Source organism: Equus przewalskii, chromosome 6 (assembly GCF_037783145.1).
Source record: "Equus przewalskii isolate Varuska chromosome 6, EquPr2, whole genome shotgun sequence".
In the NCBI taxonomy this organism is placed as follows: Eukaryota; Metazoa; Chordata; class Mammalia; order Perissodactyla; family Equidae; genus Equus; species Equus przewalskii.
This window is the reverse complement of record NC_091836.1, coordinates 97,407,071-97,425,436: the sequence shown is the minus strand read 5'-3', so window position 1 is coordinate 97,425,436 and position 18,366 is coordinate 97,407,071. Positions and strand designations below refer to the sequence as shown.

Below are 18,366 nucleotides of genomic sequence, written 5' to 3'. Positions count from 1 at the left end.
ATAAAGAGAACAGATTAGTGGTTACCAGAAGGGAAGGGGGTTGGAGGTTGGGTGAAAGGGGTAAAGGGGCACTTATATATGGTGATGGACAAAATTAGACTACTGGTGGTGATCACGATGAAGTCTACTCAGAAATGGATAAATAATAATGTACACCCCAAATCTCACAATGTTATAAACCATTATGATCTCAATAAAATTACTGGGGAAAAAAAAGAATGTCAGCACTCATTTCTAATTCTTTGGTCGTATACTGGGCAATGCAGAAGTACTAAGAGTATAATAAGAAGCAAAAATTTCAAGTCTGAGGGAAAAAACAAGCAGTGAGAAAGGGGACCCAGTTTTGGTTTTGGACCCATTGATTTTAACTGGGTCAAATACCTGAGTAGAAACGGAAAGAGAGGTTAAAGTTGGAAACACAAACTTCCTAAATCCTACATTTTCTCCATTATTAAATCAGAACTCCAATGATGTCCAAGTATACCAGGATTTTAACCATAGTCTTGCCCATAGGTTTCTATAGCTTTATTTCAAACCAGCCAATTTTTTTTTTTTGAGGAAGATTGACCCTGAACTAACTACTGCCAATCCTCCTTTTTTTTTGCTCAGGAAGACTGGCCCTGAGCTAACATCCGTGCCCATCTTCCTCTACTTTATACATGGGATGCCTACCACAGCACGGCTTTTGCCAAGCGGTGCCATGTCCGCACCCGGGATCCAAACCGGTGAACCCCGAGCTGCTGAAAAGCAGAACATGCGCACTTAACTGCTGCACCATCGGGCCGGCCCCTAGCCAAATTTTTAATTCAAAATCATTGAGAAATTCTCTTAAGATATATTTTCACTGCAAAAACAGTTATTTGCATTCAAGTAAAAGTAACATAATGTGAGTAGTCACCTTCTTGTGACAAATAAGATGGAGCAGGAGGACCCCACAGAAAGTTTTATCTATACTTGCTTCTCCCTCTGAAGAAAATGCCACTCCCGAACTGTCTACACGGATTTTCTGCTTCATTTCACACACTTACTTCTCCCAGAAATAGTCACCAAAAAAACATGCCCCCTGATGCTTATCTTCAAGTTTTACCTGAAGCACATTTTTACAGCCAATTTTCAAATTCCTAAAATCAAATGGAAATACTGATGTGACCATAAATGGAAACCCTAATCTGACTCACACAGTATTTTCTAAGGGTCAGTTTTAGGACTTAATTTACACAAACATCTACTGGCCTGAAGTCATTATCCTAACAGTTGACTCAAATTCATATTATCTGCATTTAAAAGTATTATCTCCCATCTTAGGGAGCTAATCAGTCTTTAGCATTAACTTGCTTTTCAGGGAAGATTGTTATGTTGAGCTTAAGAAATTACGTGTTGAATCTGACACACACATGTTGGTGGGGCTTTAAGACACGTTACTCATTCGGTCCAAGATTGACCTGCTTGTCTCCCATCATCAAGTGTGTATCCTAACAGAGAGGTGAAGTGAACCGTACAGCACAGCGCCAGAAATGCCCTCCGCACCGCGCTGAGGGAGAGGAGCCGACCAGCTCTGAGCAGGCACTGACTTCACAGGGTGTGGTCCCGCGCGCTGTGAGCCAGCCGTTTCAAGTACCCAAGTACTTGGTCAGTGCTGTAGCGTGAAGCCTCCACCCGAGGGGACCAAGATACGTCTTAATACAAAATCACAGACCGCCAAGGGTTCCAGACACAACCCACTTGTTTCTTTAAAACATGCCATGTGACTGACTTCATCTGAAGGTTTGTTCCTCTCCAGGCCACAGAGAAGTAACCTGACTCAAAGGCTGTGTCACTCGACATCAGAGATCTGAGTGGCTGTCACATTACACGCTACGCAGTCATGATCCCTATTATTTTCCCAGGATGGACTTCCGATGTGTTTTTTTTTAATAGATGAGAAAACTCTCCACATGATTTATAAAGACCAAAATCTCTCCAACAGATATTATTCATGTGAACATTTTATAAATGTTTTTATAAAAAAAGACTTTCCGAATGTCTCATGGGCCGTCTCAAGAACTACATGCCTTTCACGAGAACATGGGCAGCAGCCCTAGCAACAGCGAGGTGACACCTAACCACACGAACCGGCTGAACCCACTGGTTAACAGGCTCTCAGAACGCGGACGGTCTGGGAAGTGAGGATCACTCCTCCCTTTTAGATGCGCTTTTCTGCAGCCTGGCCAACACTGCCCCAGACTGTCCACTAAGATCAGGGAAGCGGACACGAGGGAGAGAGAACACGTGCACTCTCCTTCGGCTATCCACCCTGGACGTTTCTTCATGAGAACTCATGTGATAGTTTCTTCTGTGAAGCAAAGAAACACAGACGTCAAACACTCCCTTAAAGATCTTTCAGAGGAATAAACGGCCGTGGGCAGTACTGACGAGTCTCTCCTCATGAGAAAGCACCAGCTCCGAGCTGTGAAACACGGGAAAGCGCTCGCCCTCGGCTCCTGCCCGAGCACACGGAGCTCCACCTTCTCTGGGACTCAAGTGAGCGGAGGGCAGGAACCATCACATTGAGAGCACAGCCCACGACAGGAAAAGACAGCTCTACAGTGAACCGTCGCTACGTGAAGAAGAGTTCTGACAACACAGCTACCTCCACGTCCCCAGGGGTGACCCAGACAAAACAGGGCTCTGACCTGCTCTCGATAAATTCCCTCTCTCACGGTGAGCTATCCCGGTCTTTAACAGATTTATCACTCTCAAAGGTTTTCCTTCTATCAAATCAAATCCTCACTCTTTGAAGTCCAAGTCCACTTCCTTCTTTTGAGGAACCACACGTTGAAGATGGGTCAAGAGGGAAAAAAGCTATGTCAGTATTCGAAAGAACCAACACCACAAAACTAGGTTTACTATGAGATTTCTTTTTAAACAGCTCTAGTATGAAAGGCTTAAACACAGCAAGTTATACTTGGATGAGAGACATCTATTTCTTACTCTAAATGGCAGCCAACCCCAGTTTAAACGGGAACAGCATCCTTGCCACCTGGACCTCTGGTAACGAAGGAAGTGTTTAGTACCTGGATCTGAGGCACTAAGGTGTCATGAAAAGTGGTATTTTCTACTGTCCTAGAATAACTCCATTTGGTAATCACCCACCTGAAAAACTTGCAAAGCAAAGTGCTATTATACAAACTCCCAGCTGAATATGCCTTTTTATCTGAATCATGAATCAGGCCCAGCTCTCACTGTATTTGTCTGTCTAAACTTCCTTGTGACCTCATCAATGACCCACAAGAGCCCCCTGCGATACAGGAGGCCACATTGTCCCAATAAAACCCAAAAGCTCAAAAGAAATCTACATTTCCAAGGACTTCTCAAAGGCAATGAGAAAGGCTTGAAGATGTCAACTGTCCATTCTTCCTACATCTTTCTATTGCTCACTTGCAACCTGGTTTCCTAATTCTGTCCACCCCACCCCACAGCCCAGCAGGAGAGAAGTTTTTGACGCCTGATCTCTCCCTGCCTCTCCTCTCTCTAGGCAGCAGGCCCTAGTCAGGCTCCCGGACAGGTTCTTAGTAGCACACAGGCTATGCGGGGGAACGAGGCAGAGCACACCCTCCAGCCTCAAGGCACAGTTGTGTGGACCATTCTTCCCTTACACAGATGGGCACCGCAGAGCAAAGGCCAGAGCCGATGTACAAGCACCACGGAGAGTCATCATCTCCAGCAGAGCTTGCCACTTTGAGGACAGAGGTGACTTCTCACACACACACATGCACGTGTATTAGTCAATACTTTCACAGAAATCCTATTATATGAACCAAGGTTAAAAACATACACCTACGGAGAGAATTCATCCTCAAATGGAAACACCTCCACATTCTTCTGCCAAAAGTATAAACAGATTTACAAAAGAAATACAACATTTGAAAGATGCTCATATATGCACCAAATAGAAGTAAGACCAGACAGTCAAGGCACATTTGAAAATTAATCCAAATTCACTGCAAAGGTCCTCTCATCAGTTTCTAACATTTTAAGAGTAACCTCATCAGTCTTCAAAAGCAGGAGGGCCTCAGAGCTGATGGGTGTTCTGAAAGCCACTATTCAAGACCAGCCTCCAGCACATACGCAAGCAGCCCTGGCGCCTTCACAAACAGAGGCACCACACCCCGGCTGCGAGAAATACTTAATGCTATTGGTACAACTCCCTCCGAAAACAAATACGGATATTCTCTATATATCATTGGCTTTATCCTACAGTGCTGCATTTTAGAAATAAAGCCTTGCTTCTCAATCAAGTTTTCATAACCTTAGTAGCAGGAGTCTTATAACCGTTCTGTCAGGCTTGGTGTGCAGCTCAGGACGGCCAGATTCAATCATGGACCACAGGCACAGCGGGCCTTTACCCACACGTCCACATCGATGCTGAGCGGGCACCCACTGCAGAGCGCACTGCGTTTCCCCACAGGCTGTAACCGATTACTGACTCCCCATCAGCATGAGGGGCGCATACGGAAAGCCCAGAGGAGGCCAAGGGCTCCTCTCCCAAGGCCAGGGCTGAAAGCCCATCACTTCATGTAACCGCAGTCAGGGGTGACGGACCTGACCTACATTTCTTCCTTTCTCACAGGAGCTCGTCACTGTTCTAAGAAGCTATTTTCTAAAATGCATAAAAGAAATGACTTTTAAAACTGCTTAGGAAATGCGCATTCCTCAAATATCATTTATAGCAATCTTATAAGGAATAGTTTATCCAGAAGATAATCGGAAACCTGGCCTAAAACAAGCTCAGAGACAGCAAGGAGTGCTTTATGAGGGTACCCCACGTAGCATCTTCCTTTAGATTGTCATTTAGACAGCACACAGTCTTAAAAACACTACGATTAAAACTTCAATCAGTACATAATTTAATAAAAAGAAGTTTTTAAACATATAAAACATTAATTAGGAATGTGTAATTCGATATTTTTCATTAGTTATAAAAAACAGCTTTCACGGCTTCAGCAGTTCTGTGAACTTATCAACAAAACACAATAATCACTACTAAGGACAGGTCATAATTACAAACAACGATGCCGGGAGGAGTGAAGAAGGAGCAGCACCTCGATGCCGTGCGCCGCTCCCTGGGGGGCTGCAGTGTGTGGAGGCCCCACCCCACAAGCACCCACCGAGCCGCAGCAGGTCGTACTCCTTCTTGGTCTCTTCATGGCCTAGAATTTTCCACGCCTGATCAATCTCGATGAACTTGCGCACACACTCCTCCACCGCTTCTGCTGGTGCATCTGCACTCTGTCTGTCTGGATGATACTGCCAATCAAAAACAAGGACAGTGGTGAAAAGAGAGGCGTGAAGGGAGAAGAAAAAAAATTAAATCTGAGCTTGAGATAAGAGAGAAGGTGATGAGAAGAAGAAATTAAGATGCCGTGGCAACGGGACAAGTGGTGGGCACACGAGACGATGCCAGGTTAATTAGACCACTCGAGTAGCTACGAATCCACCAGTGACATGATCCATCACAACGCGCTAAGACGGCAGTTTCTGGATAATTTGCTGATGGAATCATTGGTCTCATGGACAATCTCCCTAGTGAGGAACACAAACAGAAACAGGCCCGTGCAGATGAGCAGCCACGACAGAGGAGCAGCTCACAGCCTGCAGAGCGGGTGGCTTTCCTGACAGGGCGAGCTTGGCTGCAGCACCCTTGCAAAGGGATCACCAGTGTTTTCTTTCGAAATCAGATTATATAGCCATACCTTAAAATAAAACACCTCTCACCTTCTGGCCCAGCCCTGAAGGTTTGAAAGTTACAAGTCCCCAAACATAAATTTTTATTGAACAATGGTTACTCTAGGGCAGATTTCTAAGAAACAACTTCAAAGAACTCAAGGAAACGTGTGAATGGAAATTAATTCATGAGTAAACTTTCTTACATGTTTTCTAAGTGTAAGAAATGTTGAAGAGTGTTTTCAACAGGCAGCAACTTCTTCACACTGAAGCTGGATGCCATCTCGTCAGTTCTCCGGCGCCAGTGTGAATGCACTTACTGGACCCCTCCCTTTCAGGGTCCGCTTCCCCCTTGTGTCCTGCATGCTCTATGGTGCTCCCTTCCTTTTCATCTACCCGTTCTTCTGAAAGAACCATTGTGTCGCTTGCTTTCAGCAGTCTCTCAGCAAACAAGCGAGAAGAGGTTATCTAAATTTAGAGGCACTTTGCTCAAGTAAACCGGGGATGACAGTAGCAGATATTCAGACATGTAATTTTTTCACTCTCAAGTAAATAAGCAACCACTTGGTAGTATTCATCCAGAATTTTCGACCTGCAATTACTTAGCCTGCACGTTTTATCAAATATATTACGGAATGTATTTTAACTTACCTTAGGAATTTCCTTTGAACTAGTGGGATAGTTTTTTCCCTTCAGTTCTTACTCTTTTTTTCTCCAAAGTTTTTATAATACAACAAGCAAATTGCCATAGTCACATTTCATGACACTAACGTGCTTAGTGCACATACTCATCAGTTAACAGGAAAATCATTTATATTCTTTCACTGACTGCTCCACAGACAGAAAGAGCACAAAACATCTACAAGAACCACGTCGTTTGTTATTCAAGTTGGTAAGGCCACAGTCACTCAGTGAGATGAGGGAAGTTCATGAAGTCAAATGACTTCAATTCTCTACCTAGAATTCAAGAGTATGGAAGTGTGTGCCCACGGTGCAGACTAGGCTGCTGGCTTTGTCAGCGAGGTGCTCTCAGGCTGCACTTCTCCATACTGCTGCTGACCCTCACTGCAGAGCACAGGCTCTGAGACATTCGCTTGCAGAGAAGAGCAGACAAACTTCACGCACGCTGGGAGAGAGGCTACAGGGCAGACAAAGAGGAGTCGGCTTCCATTTTACCCCTGGCAATCTATTTCTCTTCCCTGTGCCAAACGTATCAGTTATCAACACTTAAATATTTCATCTAACTAATACAATGACTGCAGAAAGAGAAAAGGAAACTAAAGCTTTATTGTTTCCTCTTTTTGGGGTCATGATTTATTAAATGATGCTCATAAAAGCTATTCCCATACTGAAGTTTAAGCAGTCCCTAATGCTGGGATATTAAGTAAGATCTCAAAGCCAAAACAGAGTTGTCCACGCCAAACTCTCACTGATCCATTCCTCTAACACTATGCAAAGAAGATTTATGGAACAAGCTTGGTATGATTCAATGTTATTACATGCAACATGCTCAAATACGTAGCTAGTATACATTTAAGATACACTTACATGTGAAAACTCAGTCTCATATGTCACAAGCATTGAGAAGGTCCTAGAGAAATCAGTCTAGACTAAAACCAAACAGTAGAAGTCTAGGCTAAAAGATAAACTTCTAATAGGCCACTACGGAAAGTCTCCTTGGTACAACAAACAAAATAGATGGGCCTGATGATGCAGCAGCCTGACCAGAAAGCCCTGTGAAACCAGGAGTTAGTTCCCGGCTGCCCAGACTACAGGCTACCACTGCATCTTAGCACGTCGATATCAGTCCTATGATCGTCCAAGCACAGTTCAAGCTCTTTCACTAATTTGGTATCTTCCTGACCACTATTTTGAATAAATAACTCACCATTTGAGGCTTTTAGGTCTATTCTGTAGTGCTAATAGAATGTAATAAATTTTATTCCATGGTACAGAGTTTAGTTAAAAATGGTAGTTACAGCAAGAAAATAAGTATATCATTTAGGTGCTAAAAGCCTCAGTCCAACTTGTTTGACAGCAAGTTCCAGAAGAGAATGAAGATCCAAAGAAGAACGATGCATTCCATGGCAGGGTGACAACAGCCCCCAAAGGCACCGGTTCCTAATCGCTGGCAACTGTAAATGCTACCTTATTTGGAAAAAGGGTCCTTGCAGGTGTGATTAAGTTAAAGATCTTGAAATGGGGGGATTATCCTCAAGTATCCAGGTGGGCCTGAAATACAGTCAAAGAGTTCTTATAAGAAAGAGGCAGCAGGAGATTTGACACACAGGAGAAGGTGATGTGGAGAATGTGCAGAGAGAGAAAGAGATTTGAAATACTGGCCTTAAAGACTGGAGCAATGAGGCCACAAGCCAAGGAAAGCTCGCAGCCACTGGAAGCTGGAAGAGACTAGGAAAGGACTCTCCCCTAAGCCTCTAGAGGAAGCAGGACCAGCCAACCTTGATTTCAGCCCAGGTATGCAGATTTGTGGACGCCTGCCCTGCAGAACTGGGAGAGAATAAACTCCTGTCATTTTAAGCCACCAAGTACATGGTAATTTATTTGGCAGCCACAAGAAACTACAAAGTTTACATATATCTACTGGTTTAAAACTGTAATAGAACAGATGCTACAACTTTTTAAGATGTTTCAATTACAAGGTCTATTAATAAAATGGTGTCGTCATTATGCACATTCTTAACTGTAAAATCTGAAATTATTCTTTATTGCTCATGGGAATTCAAGCCCCTAAGAGTAGGTTTCAAGATTCCTGCTATCTCTGTATCTGAGCCCTCCAGGGAGGCGGGCTCCATCATTCACCAGCACCTGAGGGGTGCAGTCATCTTCCTTTGGTGTCAGGTTTATTTTATTCTCTGTCCTTCTTTCCTTTGATCCCCACTAACCAAACCTTCCCACCGTTGAGAGCCCAAAGCTACTCTTACTTCATTCATTCACTGATCAAATGAAAGATAAAATGAAAAGCATCCTGTGTTCCAGGGACTCACTCTGTAACTGAGGAGCCAGGAACCGCCACAGAGAGACAGCACAAAGAGACAGCACGGACTCCCTTCACTGGAAGGCCAGCGGAATCATATGACAACAGGGAGTCTGAGGAAAACACTCACCCACCAAATAGAAAAAATACTGATACTCCTCACTAACAGAACAGGCATGTACTAACACTAAGGTTGCAAAGTTCGTTGATTTTAACTGACTTCTGTTTGCTACTGATTCAGTTTCAGAACTACACTGAAATGCATTTTGCTAGAATTGGAAAAACTTAGTCACCTCCAAGCAAAGAACTCAAAATTAAGAAATCAACAAATCTTGCAACAATTGGAAAATAAAGTTTAAGAAATTACCAATTACGATATCATCAAGAAAAAGAATAAGGAAATACTTTGGAATAAAACACATGGATGATGTGTAAGATGTCTACACTAAAAACTACAAAACATCATGAAGAGAAAGCAAAGGCCTAAACAATGGAGAGAAATCATGTGTTTACGGATGGGAAGATCACACCCACTCTCCCCAAACTGATACATAAATCTAATGCAATTCCTCTCAAAATTCCAGTGGGCTCCTCTGAAGAAGTGCATGGGATGACTGTGATACTTACGTGGAAATACAAAGATCTACAGCAGGCAAAGAATCTTGAAAAAGAACAAAGGTGAAGGACGTACATTACCTGATTTTGAGACTTATTATGAAGCGACAGTAATCAAGATGATAGCACTGGTACAAATATATACAAATTGATCAGTGGAACAGAATAAAGAGTCTAGAAATAGACCAGACATACACGGTCAACAGATTGTCAATGAAGGTGCCAAGGCAATTCAGTGAGGAAGGGCCAGCCTACAGCCAACAGTACTGAAACAACTGGATGTCCATGTGGGAAAGAAGTTAACCTCACGCCTTCTCATGCCATACACAAAACTAATTCAAGATGAATCACAGACATACATGTGAAACACAGAATCATAAAGCGTCTAGAAGGAAACACAAGAGAATATCTCTGCCCCTTGGGTAGGCACAGTCTGCTTTGACAGAAAACCAAAAGCGCAAACTATGATGACACAAAATTGATAAATAGAACATCACATTTTAAAGCACTCTGCTCATCAAAGACACCATTAAGAAAACAAATAGACAAGCCACAGACTGGGAAAAAAATACTGGCTAAATATCTATCTAACAAAGGACTTGTATCCAGAATATACACAAAAAAATGGTATAAACTGATGATAAAAAAACACACTAATTAAAAATCAGGGGGAAAAACTTGAACACTTTTCAAAAGAAGACAGATGAACAATGTGCACATGACCATGTGCTCAAACTTTTCCATTAGTTATCAGAAAAATTATATTGAAATCATGAGATACTACTAAACGCTCATAGAACGGCTAAAGTAACGAAGACTGATAATGCTGAATGTTGGCGAGGATGGAGAACACCTGGAATTCTCACGTGTTGCTGGCAGGAAACTCTGGCAATTTCTTATAAAGATACACAGACATCTACTCTGTGGTCAAGCAATTCCACTTCTGCATTTTTATCCAACAGAACTAAAACATAAAAACATATGTCCACAAAAAGACTTATAAAAGAATATACTCACAGTCCTAGTCATAACAGCCAAAAAGTGGAATCAGAAATGTCCATCAACAGGAGAATGGAAAGACAAATCGTAGTGTATCTATAGAGGTGAATACCATTCAACAAAAGGATAAACGAGGACACACTCAACAACAGATGAACGTCTGAAACATTGTTGAGCAGAAGCAGCGAGAACAAAAGGGTACATATCAAAGATCACAATGATACAAAATACAAACTCAGGCAAAGCTAACCCACGGTGACAGAAATTAGACATTGGGTTCCAGGTAGGAACGGGGGGTGGAAATTAACTGGACAGGGGCACAAGGGAATTTTCTGGAGGAATGGAAATATTCTCTATCTTGTTTGGGTTGGTGGTTACGTGGTATCATATCTCACCAAACTGAACACTTAAGATGCGTGCATTTTTCATTGTGTTAACCATATCTCAATAAAAAAAAATCTTCAGACATGTCTAAACTTTTTAAAAGGAATTTAGCAATTCTTTTTAAGCCATAAAGGAAAACTGAGAAATTTGTTCCAATATTAATACATGGACAAGTACAATAAAATCACAGAAAATTAATGAAAAGACTGATATGATTTAGTGAAAAGTCTGAATTACAGACTAGTACATGGAAGTATAGTTTTATTACTTTCAAGTACATATACCAACCGCTAAAAACTTTAAAACATTTAAAAAAGGTAAGTATTGTTGAGTAGAGGACTAAAGTACAGTCAAAATTAAAACAGCATATGTCACAATACTAAAACATGGAGAGAGTGTCTCTGTGCTTCTTTACCACAACACAGCAAAGATGTGCATCCCCTTCACGTCCCAGCAAACTGATGTCTGACCTCTCTCAGATGACTCTCACATTATGACCCACGCAACTTCCTCACATTTGCGGCAAAGTTTTCAATCATACAGACCTATGTTCTTTAAATCCCCATGCCATTCAGCGAGGATGGGAGCCATGAGCACAGACAGAAGATTCAGAAACTGTCTTGATACAAAAGTATAGGACCACTCAGGATACTACAAAAGACACACCTACAGAAAATGATCTCACCAGGATCAGCATATGTTCTACTTCCTGACCAACTAGCTGAGTAATGCTTTAATTATGGACTCAATTCTGACTAGCTGAGATTTTATGGCAGTGGCTTGTCCAATATGGAACATTTTTAGATTTTCCCCATATAATAAATCCAAGTGCTTTTCTAAATTACTAATTCTGGAGTGACTGTCACAATGTGTCAGCCCAGTGCAACTCAAAATGTAGTCCTCAGGTCTGCAGTATCAGCATTACTCAAGAGCTCCTCAGAAGATGGCCCCCTCCCAAAGGTACAGAGGGGGACCCCAGAATCTGTGTTTCACCAGACTCTCCAGGCATTTACTATGCATGCTCCAGTCTGAACAGCACACTGTTAGCCCCTGCTACTTAGTAAATCACGGGATTAGTTGCAAATCAGAAAATTAGCGCTTCGTAAAAATTTCCCCTTGACAGATGCATCTCTCCAAATGCGTATCCAAGAAAAGAACGCTGAGTAACACCATAACTGTGAACCTGTAACACACAATGAATCCTGCTGAGTGTCCATGCCAGACATTTGTTAACAATTGATTCCTTCTGTCCACTAGGCATAAATGCCGACCTCTGTTTTATTCTTTGCACAAACGCCAACTCATTTCAGTGAGGAAGCAGCTGATGAAATCCTAACAATATCCATTGGTATTTTAACCTGCTGATTTTTTTTTAAGAGGCAGATATAAGTGGTATCAGGTGTCAGCTACTGAACACTGCAATGGTGTCCACCGAAAGGTTTAACACAAAGACAAGTGTTTTTCTACCAGGAGGGAAAAAACCTGAAATATGCATAAGTTGTGAAAAGGGCATAATACAATACATGGTGAAAATTCCAGAATTTTTTAGTGAAAATTTATGTATTCATTAGCTCCAAATGACCTTTTCTATTGGCCAAGCAGCACACAAAGTTGAAATACAATGGTATTTCTTTTTTTTTTTAAATGAAAGCAAAGAAACTTTTTCTGCTTTTTCTCCCCGAATCCCCCAGCACACAGTTGTATATTCTAGCTGTGGCATGTGGGACGCTGCCTCAATGCAGCCTGATGAGCAGTGCCATGTCTGCACCCAGGATCCGAACCAGCGAAACCCCAGGCCACCGAAGCAGAGCGCACGAACTTAACCACTCAGCCACGGGGCCAGCCCCTGCTATTTCTTTAAAGTAAATGCAAAAGACAATTTTATGGTAAATTGCCCACTATACAACAAGATAATAAATATTTCATACCACCTATAAAGAGATCCACCTGCTTTAATGCCTTTCTTACATTCCTCTTTAAAAGGAAACACTGCTTTATTTTACTAGTAGCTTGCTACTTAAATCTTAAATTGAAAAAAAGGGAGATCAGACATTAACTCTTTACTACACATTTGCGATTATGCTGTTTTGATTTATAATATATTGGCTGCAAATAGGAAGTAAAAGTCAACTACGAAAAAGGACTCTGGGAAAATTTGATTAAGCAAAATTCCCAAATCATCATGCTATTATCTGATCTATGTGGCCCCTGAGGATACAGCCCCTCGTTTCTTCTCTACATATTAACAGATGAATTTAGTACCATTAATACGATGCTAGCTCTCTATCTCTGGCTTCGAACTTTCTTGAATTCCAGGAAAAAGTTTCAAAATACCTTCTAAAAGCTATCTTACATGACAAGTTCAACATGTCCAAAACCCAGTTTATCATCTGGACTCTAAAACTAGTTCCTCCTCCTGCTGGAGTCCTTGTTCTGCAAAATCATCCCCATGCTCAACACACGCTGAAGGAAGGAACGAGAGAAAAACAAGCACGTTTCCTAACAATCCAGGCTGCAATATCAGGGTACCCTCACTTCCCTCATCCCATTAACCATCCAGTTCTGTAGATTTTACCCACACTACGTCCTTTCCATTCCCAATGCCAAACCTCGTTCAAACAACGTTAGCTCTTACCCAGTCTTCAGCATTCCCCTTCCAACAGCTCTCCAGTTCATCCACCTTCTTCCAAATGCACCTGCAACCCTGCCCATGTCCTCCAGCTCAAAAATCTGAGGCAACCTATTGCATAATGAATTACAGTCATAATCTTTATCCTTACAGGCAAAGTCCTCCAATAAAAGAACCCCAAGCTACCATTCCAGCATTCCTGTTATGAGTATTAGAGAAACGCCACCCAGGTCAGGCTAGTCATTCTAGACAGTCCCAGGCAGCACCCCTCAACACTCACGCTGTTGGTTTCCAAGGCTTATTCATGCCATCGTCTCCACCAGATCATGCTTCACCAGTTCAAGCGCATCTCTTCCATGAAGCCATGTTTACCAGCCTACCCAGAGGGGATCACACTTGTGTGTGTTTTTGAATTCCTTCAATATTCCTAATTCTCAAGGAACTGAGTTACTTGTGGACTCAGCCCCCCAAGAACGCTGAATACAACAGACACTGTCTGAACCACACCCGGATCTCCAGGGGATCAGCACAGCGCCTCCTTGCACGAGCATCCTCCCTAAACACTCGTGCATGTAAATTATATGTGTAAAACTGTCCCCAAAAGTACAAAATCCGAAACTCCCCGCTTTTCGTCAGCACTGAGGGGAGGCGCAGACGTCAGGTTTAATCTGAGGTTTTGCACTTCTGTGCCTTTTCTCTCATACTCTTCCCCAGTAAACAAGGATTTCCTAGGTCATTTTATTCACTGACACCATGAACAGATGTGACATGCGGATATGCTTCGGCCCGATGGTCATCTTCAAATACTTTCCAAGCTAAGGAATGAACTACAGTGAAAACAAACAGTAAGCGGAAAATTAAAAAACTATATACTTAAAAAAATGGACGTCCAGAGTGAGACTTAAATATAAGAGGAGGCCAAATCCTTAAAAAAAGTCCTTAAAGTCCCTTTCTCCGCCCCTCCTAGCTCTCACCGTCTCCCACACCGACTCTGGACCACCGCAAAGAGAGCATGCGTCATCACACAGCAGATTTTATCAGTGTCCCTGCAAAAAGACGGCTGGGTGGTGGTGTGGGTTTTGCTTTTTTTGCCAATGACTCTGGGGACAGAATCCCATTCAGGTACCATCTTGCCAGGCCCCCAAAGGACCAATGTTGAATTTCCATGCTGTCACAGCGGATACACATTCCAAACAGATGACGACACAGACTACGACTGAGGAACTTCAAAGCAGGCACACAGAACCCTGAGTCAAAGCTTACTGTGGGCCACCCTGTGCCGAGTCCAGTCATCACCACATTCTGAGGCACTCAGCATCTCTAAAGATAATAAACACTCATTTCTTTGAACGTCGGTTGCGATACAAAACTGAAGAGGTCAAGTTGAGAGCATCATGTGAGTACTGAGGCATTAAGCCTGCCCACAATAATATCTGACAGCTAAAATAGCATTTCCCAACATTTGTACTGATATAGAACTGCTTTTAATTTATTGAAGTATTAAATACAGGCTCTATTAGAATATTTCACGAAAATTCATGGATTCTAAACCTTTGATAATTTTACGAAAACGAAGGACCTTCTCCCCAAAAGTGCTTATTATATCCCTAATTTTCTCTCCTCCCAAAACAAGACAAAGAAAAAACCAACAGTTCACTCACTAAAAGTTAATTCCAAATAACTCCATCTCTTGGCCCTTACTCCTGAAACACCGCCACAGTCACAGGTGGCCCTCACCCACCGCCCTAGGCCCCCGCTCCCCCCGCCCCCGGCCTTCCACCTGCTTGTCTCACACGGCAGCTTCTCGTGCTCTTCTCTCTTCCAGACTCCTCCAAAAGAGGTCTTGCCGCGTCACAGTCCCCAGCTGAAGTGCTCCCGCAGAGTCCTCATAGGCTGGTGCCTCACTTTCCTCTCACACGTGCGAGAAGAGGCAGCCTGAACTTCGGCCTGTCAGCCCCACCCTGCTGTGGTGTCGCCACTGCCACCGCCCGCCAGAAAACAAGCATCAAGTGGACCAGTGGAGAGGGGCTATGAGCATGAGTGCCCCACCACTGGGCCCCTGAAGCTTCTGGAAGGAAAGGACGCAGACACGGGCCTCCCTCGGCCAAGCGGTAAAGAACTCGGATGTGGGAGAGCAGTTTCTCGCACGCACTGCTTTACAACACAGCAAACCTCCCTACCAGCCTCTGCGGAAGGCCCATCTGGGAAGAAGACAGATGGGGAAGCCAGGCAAGGGGGAGAGCAGCTCTGTCGAACGTTCCTTAGACAGAGGCAGGTCTTCCCGCCACATGCACCCCTGGGCCTGCCTGCTGTACATGGCAATGGTTGTCATCCTCCCAAATGTACAACAGTGGAAAGAAAAAGACTATCCTTGGATCACCAGTGAGAACAGACAGCACAACTACTCATGTCAAAACCTAACCTTTCACCAGGGCTGGCCCAGTGGCGGAGCGGTTAACTTCGCACATTCCACTTTGGTGGCCCAGGGTTCACCAGTTAAGATCCTGGGTGCGGACATGGCACTGCTTGGCAAGTCATGCTGTGGCAGGCATCCCACGTATAAAGTGGAGGAAGATGGGCACGGATGTTAGCTCAGGGTCAGTCTTCCTCAGCAAAAAGAGGAGGATTGGCAGCAGATGTTAGCTCAGGGCTAATCTTCCCCCAAAAAAAAAAATCAATGGTGAGATTAAATGCATAAGGCTGAAGAGTTGGTAGCAATTGTCCTTAATTCTAACTACCTAACAATGATGGAAATTCACCTAAAATTAAACTCGATAAACAAAGAAGTGACCTTAGTATGACAGAAACTGATGAGTGAAAAAAAAGAAAAAGAAAGCATTTCTTAAGTGTAGTTAAATTCAATGAACTTAATATACTATTTTTGAGATAAAGGCCTAAGTAAGCTTCTCAGGATGCTGAGAAAACACTGACCCTCTGAGAGCATCTCTGGTTTTCCTTATTGCACATCACTGCTGTCATGAAGCAGCCGGCGAGGAAGAGCCGTGCCGAGGGGCAGCGGTAACACATCCGAATAGAGCTTAGGAGGCAAGAGACACACTGACCCACACGGCTCTGTCTGGCTGTTTGTTTCACTTTCTGTAAGACGTCTACTAGCTTAAAACAAGATCATGTTACAAGCGTTTGAAAGTACTGCAATCGTGTCCTTTACACTTGGACACCACATTAAGATAATGAAAGCTAAAAACACAATCACAAAGGTGAAGGGAAGTACAACACACCACTGCCACCTAATGCCCGGTGGAATATTGCTGGAAGGAGCACTCAACAACTCACGGACCGTTTTATGCAACAGCTCACAGCTGAAACATGATTTTTTAAATATGTCTGAACATTTTAAGGTTTTCGGATTCAGACAGAGAAAATATAATCCATATGCAAGACAGGTAGCCCAAAAGTGTGTTTATCCACTCAAAAGAGGCTTATTATTAACCACCTTACAAGTCAGACACTGGGCTAGCCGATGAGCATCCAAAGATGAACAAAACAGGATTCCTGCCCTCGAGGGACTCACAGTCTAGTGGGGGAGACAGACACGTAAACAATTAGTTATAATACAACGGGAAAGATGAGGAGCTAAGAAAAGATGACAGCACGAGAAAGCTGTTAACTTAGAATGAATCAAGGAAGGTTTCTTAATTAACAAAGGTGACATTTGGATTTTGAAGGATGAATAGGAGTTTGCCTGTGGAGGAACTGTGGCAGGGTGGGAGGGGAAAGGCATTCTAGGCAGAGAAAAGCAAATATAAGACAGGAAAGTACTACAGAAGATATCAGAGCTACGACTAACAGAACTGTGACCTATACTGCGGATGAAGGAAAGAACAGATGGGTAGGAAAGTGATCACTGGGGTCAGACCATAAAGGAGCTTCTTAGCATGCTGGGAAACAGGGACCTTTCCCTGTTTAAGACTCCACATTACTTGCGTGATAGGGACATAATCATATTTTTGTTTCAAAGACAACAAACTCTAAGGTGATGGTAGGATGTGGGGGGCGGGCAGGCGCCTGTCCACAGGGAAGCCACTGCACTGCCACAGCACCCTGAGGACTGGGCCGGTGACGCCGAGGAGTGAAGCTCGGGGAATCGGACAGAGGAAGGCAGGAAGCTGGGACACAAACCTGCAAGTCACTGTGAAGCGGAGAGGGCTACAGGGACACACAGAGAGCAGTCCCTCTCAATTCTTCTGAGTCATGAACTCCTCTAAAAAGCTGATAAAGAGCTGGGTAGGAAGATACACACACAAAAGCACTAGTGCCTCAATTAACAGTCGCTGATTTGGTGACAAGTGGAGAAAGATAAAGGGAACACTCTGGAGGAGGGTAACATTTACACGAGACAGAGGACAAGACGCTAGAAAGAAAAGAGAACAGCGAGCTCCAGGATAATCAGGCGACAGGCTCCACAGCAGCCGGGGAGGAAAGAGTCGCAAGGCCGAGGGAAAATCCGCGATAGCAGCAAGGGCCCCAGTCAATCCACCGAACGTGGCCAGCGGGAGACATGGCCACCTGGGCAGGCACGCGTGGAGAAGGGCAGCGGAGGAAAGGCGGGGTTGAGAGGAAAACGGATGGCAGTGGAGGATGGAGAACAGTGCCAGCCAGAGCCAGAAAGGCCAGTGGGGACGCTGCTGAGACACCTCGCTGGCGAGAGGGAAAAGCTAACAGACAGGGAGAATTCAAGACCAAGGGGAGAGAGCTGGAGCAGCACCGACCCTAAACTATGAAAACAGAGCTCTCATTCTGCCTTTACAACTAGTTACGAGACCCTCGCCTCAAAATGGGAAGATGCTCGCTCACCTTTAAGCTGCTCACGAAAAAGGACCTTTGTCCACCGAATGACCACTAACTGCAACCACAGGACGCAGCACACGCGAGGCATCGATAAACAATGAATAAGTTATCTGTCCACGTGTCCCAGTGGTTGGTAAGAAATCAAATGACATAATGTGAGTGAACCTATTCTGAATCCAATTGAAAGTTTTTAAAAACAGGCTGTGGCAGGGGCTGGCCCCGTGGCTCAGTG

The 18,366-nt window shown here is 43.7% G+C and overlaps 1 protein-coding gene across 4 annotated transcripts in view; it reads right to left on the bottom strand.

Annotated features, from left to right (window-relative positions):
* The window catches only part of DNAJC24 (DnaJ heat shock protein family (Hsp40) member C24), a 58,144-nt gene that overhangs the window by 12,639 nt on the left and 27,139 nt on the right, over nt 1-18,366 (bottom strand). For 3 of the 4 annotated variants that reach the window (XR_011541651.1, XM_070626579.1, XM_070626580.1), the window contains exon 2: nt 5,148-5,286. Coding sequence is in view for 3 of the 4 variants with exons in the window: in XM_070626579.1 (XP_070482680.1) it covers nt 5,148-5,286 (139 nt within the window). In the remaining variant the exon portion in view is untranslated. Of the gene's footprint in view, nt 1-5,081; nt 5,287-18,366 lie in introns of all 4 variants that reach the window. The other variant, XM_070626581.1, reaches the window with a different exon arrangement.